General features: G+C 42.7%; 1 protein-coding gene across 1 annotated transcript; it reads right to left on the reverse strand.

Moving 5' to 3' along the window:
* Positions 1 to 916: 916 nt before the first annotated feature.
* On the reverse strand, positions 917 to 8,893 carry LOC126539351 (salivary anticoagulant protein P23-like). Its single transcript, XM_050186179.3, has 4 exons — positions 8,869 to 8,893; positions 6,857 to 6,927; positions 5,295 to 5,693; positions 917 to 1,265 (listed from the first exon to the last, which is right to left on the reverse strand). Exons 2-4 carry the CDS (start codon positions 6,897 to 6,899, stop codon positions 1,054 to 1,056), a joined length of 654 nt encoding a protein of 217 aa, XP_050042136.1. The 5' UTR covers positions 6,900 to 6,927; positions 8,869 to 8,893; the 3' UTR covers positions 917 to 1,053.
* Between the last annotated feature and the right edge of the window lie 2,728 nt (positions 8,894 to 11,621).

The raw sequence follows: 11,621 nt of genomic DNA on the forward strand, positions 1-11,621 counted from the left end.
TCTCGCGGCTCAGTTTGCATTCAAGCACTATCTGGCACTAAGGTCACTTCGCTCGGTGCTGCTGCCGCGCTTCCTCACGCCAGCGTTTTGACAGCGAGTGTTCGCGGTCATCGAGTGTGGTGTGTTCACATTCGTCTTTGCGCGTTGACGCCATAGTAAGCGAATGTTTGCAAGTTCTATTATCCTTACTTCGTATAGACTCTGAGCATTTGCTCTCACAATCGATGGTTCGCCTTCCGGGCAAAACTGCAACTTCTTTAAAGTGAGCATTTCTTTAAATGTCAAATGCATAATTAATGTTAAATTGTGACACCGTTGCCCGATATTAACGCGACAGCGCTAAGGGCCCCGTGTCGCAGAAAATCTTGCGTCGGCGTCCGACGTCCCGCGTCTGGCGTCCAGCGTCATAGATCACCTCAAGAAAAAAATTCGAACCACCCGAACCACGCACATCCAACCTTTCTTCTACCAGTATAGCTGCTCACACCTTGTCATTCATTCTTTACAAAGTTATTCCTCGGAATCTTGAGAACAGCAGCCAACAAAGAAATGTATTGACAAAAAAAGCACCGACAACGCATTTATTTTATGTTAGCTCTTCTCAGACTGAAATATTAAAAGTACGAAACACAACAGGAGATTCACTCGAGCAAGAGGCCCTCGTTTCTACCAGAAAGCTTGCCTTCCCACATAGCGTTCATGGCTAGCGTTTCCTGGTAACCGTTACATAAGCTGCAGTTGCCGGGAAGCACGAAAAGCTTAAGCGCCATCCAAGTTCTTCTTGAGAAAAGAGTGTATGATTCCGGGTAGCATTGTTCAAGAAAAAAAAGGACATTAGTCGAGGCAATTTTTGTGGGCATTCTATCAGGTCCGGAAGTGTATGCCTCACAACCACAAAATTGGGAAAAAGGCAGACTGCATTTCCCCACCAGTTTATTTCAAGGTTCTATACACGTTATTCCATGCTTAATCCACAATCTTTTAGAACCTGTGCAGTGACTCCGAAAAGGCAAATTTGCAAGTCGTGGGGCATATTTTTCGCATAACTGACAATCAGGGGAATGGCGCAGTGACGGTAGCAAGGGCATTGTTCAGCGCGTCTCGGAAACTTCCGTACAGTAGGGCCACCAGTTGGTCCTGGACGTGGGTCCTGATCGCCTCGTGGTACTTCTTACTGCGTCCTTTGTTCAGGCCGAGCTTGGTACTTTCGCTTATCTTGAGCTCCAGTGAATTCAGGCTGATGGCCTTCAAGGTGGCAGGAACCGCTGCATGTAAGGTAACCGGCACATGTGCACCTAATTATAGTCACGCATAATAAACAGACATTTCATACATTATCATACATTATATATATATATATATATATATATGTAGTCATATCATAAGAAGCCAACAAGCACGGACACCAAGGACAACATAGGGGAAATTACATGTGCTTAATAAATGAAATAAAGAAATGATAAACTAATGGAAATTAAAGTGGATGAAAAACAACTGAACAACTAAAAACAATATATATATATATATATATATATATATATATATATATATATATATATATATATATAAAGCTGTGATGATGAGTATGTACAGGTGACAATATGAAGCGTATGAGTAATGCTCGCAGTAATTTCCCCGCGCGCGCAAGCGGCCAGACAAACCGCGACTTAGCCAGGAGGACAACGCCGAACGAATCGTTTGAGGCGCGAAACGTGAACGATCTCTGAATCAAGACAACGATGGTCCGAAGAAACGTATACGGGAGTAGCACGATAGTTCACGGGGGATGTTTGTTCATTAATAATGTAGGGTCCAAGGAAGAGGGATTCAAAGTTCTCACACAAACCGGGTGTACGAATGGGCGTACAAATGAGCACTTCTTCTCCAGGACGAAAGGAGACTTCGCGACGTCAGATGTAGTAACGTTGCTTGCGATCTAGCTGACGGACTTCTGTGTTCAAGCGAGCACGTTGACGGCATTCCTCAAGTCTCTAGACGAACTATTCCGGTATACTGGCCTAGGTGTTAGTTGGGGCATTGAAGAAAGAGGCGTCGATGGTGAATGTCGGTGAACGGTCGTAAACTAGGTATAAAGGTGAGTACCCCGTAGTTGGTTGGATAGCGGTGTTGTGAGCAAAAGTCAAAAAAGGTAAATGTTTGTCCCAGTTTTCGTGGTTTGGCCCGATATACATTGATATCATATCTATTAGTGTGCGATGAATTCACTCGGTTAAGTCATTTGTTTGTGGGTGATATGCAGATGTCGTCTTACGAACTGTGCCACAAGCTCCGACTACTTCTGCGATCATTGCTGACATGAAAGTCTTACCGCGGTCGCTTAACAGTACATGAGGTGCACCATGACGCAGCACAATGGCATTCACAAAGAAGGTGGCGACGTCGAAGGCCGAACTAGAGCGTAGAAGAGCGATCTCTGCGTAACGTGTGAGCTGGTCAACAGCTGTCACAATCTATCGATGACCTGCTGGCGTTATGGGCAGAGGGCCTGGTAAACGGTGTCTCGGGACATGGGATGGGCTGTAAAAACCCAGCAGGAGGCGAAGTCGGTCGTTTCCGTCGTTGACACTGGACGCAAGAAACGATGTACTTGGCTACAAAGGTAGACATGCCTGGCCAAAAGAAACGGCTCCTAATGTGGTGGTATGCTTTGTGGAAACCCAAATGGCCAGCTGATGGGTCGTTGTGAAGGGCTTCAAGGACTTGTGTGCGCATCAAAGGTGGAAGAATAGGTACCCAGCGGTGGCCGTCGGAGTTGTAAATGTAGCGGCACAGCACATCGTTGTCAAGCTTAAATGGTTCCACTTGTCGACGTAATCTGGCATATGGTGCTAAAGTAGTTCCGCACAGGCCTTGGATAATGCTGTTGCACTAGCGGTCAGAACGTTGACACGAGGCGAGCTGAGTGACGCGATTGGAAGATAACCTGTCAGTAACCGCTAGAGGTAATAACAGGAGTGGTGACTTAGTCCCATCATAAGGTAGCGAGCAATGGAGAAATGCACTCGAAGATAATAGTGGCAGCTGGCAGCGAGAGAGAGCGTCGGCAACTTGGTGCTTTTTCCCAGACTTGTAGATAACGTCAAAATCGTAGTCTTGTAAGCGGATCACCGAGCGACCAAGGCGTCCAGACAAATTTTTTTATTGACGACAACCAGCATGAGGCGTGGTGGTCGGTTATGACCGTGAAGGGGCGTCCGTAATGATATGGTCAACATTTTTGGATCGCCCATACTACTGCCAGACATTCCTGTTGTGTGATCGAGTAGTGCTTTTTGGCAGTCGTTAGTGCGCGACTGGCATAGGCAAGAACTCTCTCTCGTGAGGTGGTATCGCGCTGTAGAAGGACAACACCGATCCCATGGCCACTCGCGTGAATGTGCAATATATATATATATATATATATATATATATATATATATATGTGTGTGTGTGTGTGTGTGTGTGTGTGTGTGTGTGCGTGTGTGTGTGTGTGTGTTACGCGAACAGGCAATAGCCTGAAGTAATGCATAAGATGCATTGCTTGATTCATAGCAAATATACAAATAATAAAAAAGAAATCGAAACGGACGAAAAAGGAGCTCACTGTGTAAGTGCCATACGAACCCATGTCTCCGGATTACGTGTCCGATGCCCTTATAAGTTTCGGTACCACGGCACCACTTTCATGTCGACTTTCTTGAGTATTATGTTTCAGCTAGATACTCAAGAAATTGGATGGGAAAGCAGTGCCGAAGAAGGTGAATAGGTAAGCTTATCGCGTGCGCAGTGCAAAGAGGTGAGTTCGTATACCACTTGCGGACAGTTGTGCTTTCGTCCAGGTACATTTCCCTTTGCATATCACTTCTAGATTAGTTTTGAATTGAAAGGAGTAGCTTCCCTTTATGCTTTGCTTCGTTACTTGGTGCCATTTTTGTGTTTGCTTGATATGACTGTAATATACGAAAATCAGGCTCCGTGGTTCCCCTTTTCGCAGTCACACGCACGCATATATATATATATATATATATATATATATATGCGTGCGTGTGACTGCGAAAAGGGGAACCACGGAGCCTGATTTTCGTATATTACAGTCATATCATATATTACAGTCATATCGTATATTACAGTCATATCATATATATATATATGTATATATATATATATATATATATATATATATATATATATATATATATATATATATATATATATATATATATATATATATATACCAGAAAAAAGCAGTTCTGGGTCCGGGTAAATATGCACAGCGAAGTAGACGCGCGTATGAAGCGGTTTATTGACGTTTCGGCCGGGGTCCCGCTTTGATCAGAATAGATTGCATGGTGTCAGTACAGTTAATATACATGTGCCTATGGGCACATGTATATTAACTGTACTGACACCATGCAATGTATCCTGATGAAGGCGGAACCCCGGCTGTAACGTCAAGAAACCGCTTCATACGCGCGTCTACTTCACTGTATATATATATATATATATAGGGTGTTTCAGCGCACATTTTCAAAAATTCTTATAGGTTGACAACATAACTCTAGTTCATGAGCTGGTCTACTCGAAGAGGCGGACATTACTTGAACAAAAAATTGAAGAGCATAAAGCGACGTTTTGTTAAGAAAGTAACCGGCAGAGGCAAGAGTCCTGAGTTCTGAGGCAGCAAACGTACGACATAGTGCCAAACTTCAAACATTCTCCGGCTTGAACATAGGCCGAATAAGAATCGACAAAAACAGAAAAAAACGATATATTTTGGTGCGGCCTTCATCCTGCAAATGTATACATTGTAAGCGGCTGCATGTAATATCAAAGGTGCAGTGAGTTTAAAATTTGAGTAAATCTTTGAGTAAACCATTGACTCAATTCTCATTCTTATTGTGTCCGAAAACTATTGTCATCCACAATCTCATGCTGAGCATATCGGTTTTTGTGAGATCAGGTAAGCTAATGATCATTCGCCTTGGACAGTCATTGGAAGGCTGATCACATGGAAACGCTGGTCGCTCTAATCCCCTCTACCTTGGAGTAGTTGAACAATCACCATACACACAAGGGATGAAATTGTCACTATGCAATGTGCTGGCTTTACACAAGACGGTATTTGAATTCCGTGACGCGCTATCTCATAGCGCTAATTTTCAGTACATGAGAACATCACTTTCTTTAGCAATTTTGCAGAGCCTCAAGATTGTTACATTGCATCTAAAACACTTGGAACATTTTTTCTAGTTTTCAGGGAGGAATTTTGCGTGCGAATTGGTCTATTGACTTACATCGGGCGCTTGTGACCTGGACGAAGAAGTTCGTGTTCTCAACGAACATATCGACGCTGTAGCTCGTTGATCCAATGACTTTGTGACCCTTTGCCTTGACCTTATAGGAGACTCGAACACCGTCGAGAGACACGTGGCAACCGAACGTCGTGTTCGTCGCTTCCCAAGCGGGTGCACCACAGTCACCTCGACGTCTGACTTGCGACAGGCCGTAAACGATGCCGGAAGTAAAGTCAGCCTTGAGGTCTCGGTTCGTGACAAATGATTTTTTGACCTTGACCTCGAAATTGGCCACCTGTGCCGGATCGAGATTGCGGTTTCGAACTTCAGTAGGCAGTCGATTGCTGAGCACCGCGTCGATGAAGTTGTTTGAGTCTTGTGCTAGCGCGCAGAGGGCTCCTGAAAAGAAATTCGGTTGGTGCGGTTAAGTCTTGTCACCTGTGCTGGCCACTTAGCTCAGTTCTCTTTAAAATGGCATCTAAGACGGCTTGTGAAAACGTAGGCAATATTCAGCAGGTAAGATTGAGATCTGTTTGCCACATAGCCAAAGGATACTAAATAGAAGCATTATTCGACTTATACCTGAATATTCGAAGATTGTCCATGAATTTAGGATACATGAAAGGTTGGTATATAGAGTTCTAGAACTAAATGAGAACTTCATATTAAATTTCTTGCCCGAACATCGTGGATCATGGTCGCGTGGTATTACACATTGCATATCCTTTTCATGTATTTCGTGCTATCGTCTGCAAACAAAAGGGCCAAAAACATTCAAGAAGGTTTCGCCTATTTTATAGTCCTTTGTAATTTCTTATTGATGAACAGATTAACAAATTTCTATGATAGTGGTACCGAATTGCGAAGGAACTGATATAGAAATTTCGAAATGATAGAATGATTTTCGGCACGTAGAAACAGAACAACACAATCACTCATTGCCAGAACGAGCTCAAACTGCCAAATTATCATATTGCCTGCATCACGTCACAGTATACACATTGACATATATTTGACATATATATATAGTGTGCTGGTACGGGAAAAAAGGCTTAAGAACACATGATTAACCAGCATGGTGATCTGTGAAGTATATTATTTTGCACGATGAATCCTTACCAACTAGCTCAGCTTTCTGTCGTTCTATATATGATAAAGCTGCACGACGATGTCGACAGCAAGAATGTTTTATGAAATCCGGCTAACATGTGGCAAAGCCCACATAGGGAAAACGCGATGATTGACGAATGATCGTGCGTGGTAGAACCAGCTGGCGCGAATGAAAAAAAAAAAAACACTGTTATGTTTTGACAAACTTGCCTGCCAATGTGAGGCACGCTTCTCTGCGAATAAAGCTCTAGCAAAAAATTTTAAATAGCTACGCACTGGAGCATACAGAGTCACATTACAATTTGAAACCAGGATGTGGCTGCATGAATGACACCTTGATAATGCTGTCTAGCGCTTAAATATTACTACAACTGTATAAGCAACCCACCAAAAAGCTCTACTGAATCTTCGTATGGCCGTGCCACTCGTCTTCGTAAATTTATTCCACTTACCAGCGCTGCAGAGGAGGAGGATGAGAGCAGATAAAGGCGTCATCGTTGATTTTCAAGACTTGTAACTTCGCCTGTAAAAATGTTCACAATGTTAATCACGACTACTTTGATGTGTCGCGCTATATTTAGCGTAATGTGAAGCCTCGAAGACGGTTGCGACATCTTGCGCATATTGGTCATACAGAATTTCGAGGCACCATAGCCAAACTTTAGTTTAGGTTTGGTCCTTTGTATGGCTCTTTTACATGCTCGTTAGCATAAGTATCGACGCATAACAACACTGTGAGTACGCGAACGCGTTCTACGCTGTAGCTTTAAAATAATAATCTTTAAAAATAGGTAGCGGAATCGCGATAGGTGTCGCCATAAGACGTGTGTTATAACGAAGATTTCATAGACCGCACAGAAAGCCATATGATCATTAAGGAGTTCTTAAGTTGAATGAGAAAGCTTATATGTATTGGAAACATGCCTGCTAAAACTCTATTGTAAGAGATGCCTGAATTCTGTCACATCAGCTGGATTCCTTGAAGAGGTGCACACTATGTGCAAAAGAAATGAATAGGTAGTGTCAGTTGATAACAACATATCGTTAAGAATCTTGTAATATAGTCCTAGAGTTCGAATTGTGGAATTCAAACCGAGCAGTGATAAAGTAATAGGCCTTTAGCAGAAATCCTGTACTTGATACCTGTTTCAAGAGATACCTCCTTAAATTTAGTCGCGAAATAGATCGGTGTTGCAGGTAGCTTTCAGTTATAAGCTTTCAAGTTACAACCCTGAAAAAGTGGCGCTGAGCATAGAATTTGTGGTAAATTGAGATTAGTCACTACAGCTTGGCCTCATTTTTACATTGGAACATATGCTGAATTGTAAACATATATATTTTATTACTTGACATTCCTATTAAATTCCAACACATTGCGACTTGTCTTGCAAGTATTGTCCATCTCTTCACATAAGTCATATGATCCGACACAGCTTTAATAACACATAAAGGAGAGTTTTCTTAGGTCAACTTCAATTACATTCGATAACCCGGCATATTTACTACACTTAAGCATGAGTTGCACATTTAGTAGATATTCGGGTACACACGGGACCACGTTCAAAAGCTTTGTACCAAATTGGGCCAAGAAAGTCTAAAATTTGGGAATTCATTTGTATAAAAATGCTATATAAACATCTTGCGCGATAAATATTGCCACGAGAAAGTTTTAGAGGGCACACGTTTGTCGTTTATGGAAGCGCATGTTCATTGCATTGTTGGCTGATGCCGCGTAGTGCGGTTGATTCACTCTGATCTTAATCAGCGACCATGCAAGTGCTGAATAGTTATTTGTTTTTTTTATGACCGCATGTACCTTATCATGAAGTGCATATCGTTTCATTGCGTGTACGCGTACGACATGAACACCTAACGCACGAAAACAGAAGTACTAAACCTTGCTTGGCAATAACATTCTAAATAATTTATATCCAAGACTCGACTAGGTATCCAACGGTTCATAGCTAGGTGTATAGGAAGTTTAGTGAGTCGTCACGTATTCATGTTCACAAAATAACGCCAAGTAAGGAATCCAGGATTACCAGAAAACAGAACGCTTTCAAGGCTATCGCCTCTTTTCTGTCCCCATGAAATCTTACAGCCATGAAGCAGGACACCCGCCATAAGGAAATCAATGCAGCTCCGCATTAAGCTAATGGACAACAATATATGGCGCTCACATGCCTTCTGGTCAGTATTGTGGTAACGCTGCAGACTCTTTCAGCATTTTGACGGTTTGGTATTTATTAGTTATGGCTTGCTCTTAATCCTCGTCATTAGGACACTTTTTTTTCAAGCAATCGTACTCCTGTATAAAAATCGGACAACTCTAGCCGCACAGTAAACAAACAATTTTTAACGCAAATCCTGCAGCGTCCCATAAGAATACTCGCTGCCCATTAGCTATGTGACCATCAAGCTTATTTTTATAGCCAGTGGTAGCAAAAAATATGTGAGCTCTCACCTTTGAAGATTTCCGCAGCGTGTGCTGTCGAGACGATAACGCCGCACTTATATAGGCAGCGGATCCGTCTGGATTTCCCGCGCACAGAACCATTCTTGTCGTCCACGGTAGATAAGATATTGACAGATAGCCTAAACGCTGACCCGTTGTGGCTGCAACAGTGATTGTTTGCTAAGAACCTGCGATGAGATATGGTTTTGTATTTTCCCATGCATTGTTCCTTCTCACGACTGGCAAGCGCGAAGCACGAGAGCGAACTGCACGACCCAGCTGACGCATATGTTATTGTCGCAATATTGTTGAGGGACCTAGGAGAGTTTGTCATCCGCGTTGAAATGTGTATTTGAAGTACTCGTTCGCGTAGGGTTCATATCCTGTTTCTCTCAAGTTATTTCTTTATAAAAGAATTGCCACGTCTAAGCTTGCGTACTGCCTACAATGAGAGCCTTTCACTTTTCGTCAGTCATTTATTGTCTTGAAGACATCCTGTACTGCTCTGCACCATTCATAGTTGTCAAATACCCCGCTACTAGCTTTGAGTTTCTCTCAAGGTGTCATTTGGTCTACATGACTTATACGTCGAAGAAGAGTTGCCTGGTTCTCTTTTTTTTCATTACACTTACTGCAACGGTTATTGGAGACTTGCCTTTTTATTGCAGCTTCATATCTTATATCACGTATTGAGCGTAAACTTTAAAGGCTGACAGCCCAGCTGTAACACAAAAGCCCACGATATCCAGGGGTCCCAAGCCTTCAGCTTATCATAACTACTTTACTGCTTTTAACGCAAAGAACACAGATTCTTGTTCGTGAAAACAGTTATTTGATCTACGATCGTATCTCGCCACTCTGCAGTGCTGAAAGAAGTGTTGCGAGTGTTTGCGATATATAAGCCTACAGAAAAGAATTTGTATCTTTTGTGAGTCGCTATTTGCAGACTGATGGTAGTATTGTAGTAATGTTCCGTGCTGGTCCCAGATTGAGTCATAGTAAAACAACCCACAATCAATGACAACATAAAAAATATAAACAAGCTCCACCCACAAAACCGTAGCACACCTAGTCGATTACAAACTAAGAATTACAAAGAAGCCCAACTCTCAGAAACGCTGTGCACCAGCTATTCTCCGCTCAATGAGGGCCAAGCCTACTAGAGTACGCAGATACTTCCTAACATTGCTCTGTTAATGTGAATGCTAGGCTAACTGGACTATACAATCTAGTTGCCTCAAGTTAGGATGTTAGCTATGGCTAAGCAGTAATGTGAAGATCACGCGTAAAATTCGCCTAGTAATGCGAGTGTCGTAACGCAACGGTAAGGCACTGGTAACGCAACGAGCGATTTCTACGCAGGAAACATTTGTTTTAAACACCTGAAGCCGCTTGACATCAGTTAGATTAGTGAACCTAATTGGCTGGCACATCTATGCAAATTGTGCTCAAATTGAACAGCGTACATATAATCTTGTAGTTATTAGGTTCTCTGCGACAGTATCTATATAGACAAACTATATAAAAAAAAACCTCAGACTTGGCTTCTTTTCGTGACGCGGAGCGGTGTTCCATGTTTAAAGAGCTGTTCTTTTTTCGTACAGATCTGTCTTCATGCCACCGGTTTCAGGAAGAAACATAAATGCCTAGGGGAAATTTTATGGGTGAACTTAATATCACGACTGAGGCAAAAATAATATTTCTGCTTGAACCAAAGAGTTATTACTTGCCAGTTAAAACAGCATTTATATCAGCAGGGCAAATTCATGAAGCTGTGAACGGACTCCTGCTGGCTCGGCTTTCCTTTAGAGTTGAATCGCCGGTGCAGTCGAAACCTCAGCAGTCATGGAGGCATTACGGAATCAGGGTGTAGACGAGCCGTATGTAAAAATACTGAAAGAAATATATAGCGGCTCCACAGCCACCGTAGTCCTCCATAAAGAAAGCAACAAAATCCCAATAAAGAAAGGCGTCAGGCAGGGAGATACGATCTCTCCAATGCTATTCACAGCGTGCTTACAGGAGGTAGTCAGAGACCTGGATTGGGAAGAATTGCGGATGAGAATTAATGGAGAATACCTTAGTAACTTGAGATTCGCTGATGATATTGCCTTGCTTAGTAACTCAGGGGACCTATTGCAAGGTATGCTCACTGACCTGGAGAGGCAAAGCAGAAGGGTGGGTCTAAAAATTAATGAGCAGACAACTCAAGTAATGTTTAACAGTCTCGGAAGAGAACAGCAGTTTACAATGGTTAGCGAGGGACTGGAAGTGGTAAGGCAATACATCTACTTAGGCCAGGTAGTGACCGCGGATCCGGATCATGAGACTCAAATAAGCAGAAGAATTGGCTGGGGTGCGTTTGGCAGGCATTCTCAGATTATGAACAGCAGGTTGCCATTATTCCTCAAGAGAAAAGTGTATAACAGCTGTGTCTTACCAGTACTCACGTACGGGGCAGAAACCTGGAGGCCTACGAAAAGGGTTCTACTTAAATTGAGGATGACGCAACGACCTATGGAAAGAAGAATGATGGCTGTAACGTTAAGGGATAAGAAAAGAGCAGATTGGGTGAGAGAACAAACGCGAGGTAATGACATCTTAGTTGAAATGAAGAAATAGAAATGGGCATGGGCAGGACTTGTAATGAGGAGGAAAGATAACCGATGGTCATTAAGGGTTACGGACTGGATTCCAAGGGAAAGGAAGCGTAGCAGGGGGCGGCAGAAAGTTAGGTGGGCGGATGATATTAAGAAGTTCGC

The sequence above is a fragment of the Dermacentor andersoni genome, chromosome 3 (assembly GCF_023375885.2).
Source record: "Dermacentor andersoni chromosome 3, qqDerAnde1_hic_scaffold, whole genome shotgun sequence".
Classification (NCBI taxonomy): Eukaryota; Metazoa; Arthropoda; class Arachnida; order Ixodida; family Ixodidae; genus Dermacentor; species Dermacentor andersoni.

Excerpts from the sequence above, each read along its gene's own strand:
- LOC126539351 (XM_050186179.3), bottom strand. The coding sequence starts at position 6,899 with ATGACGCCTTTATCTGCTCTCATCCTCCTCCTCTGCAGCGCTG. Across the intron at positions 5,694-6,856 it reads CCTCCTCCTCTGCAGCGCTG|GAGCCCTCTGCGCGCTAGCA; the intron begins GTAAGTGGAATA and ends ATTTCTTTTCAG. Across the intron at positions 1,266-5,294 it reads CCAGGTCACAAGCGCCCGAT|CGGTTCCTGCCACCTTGAAG; the intron begins GTAAGTCAATAG and ends CCTTACATGCAG.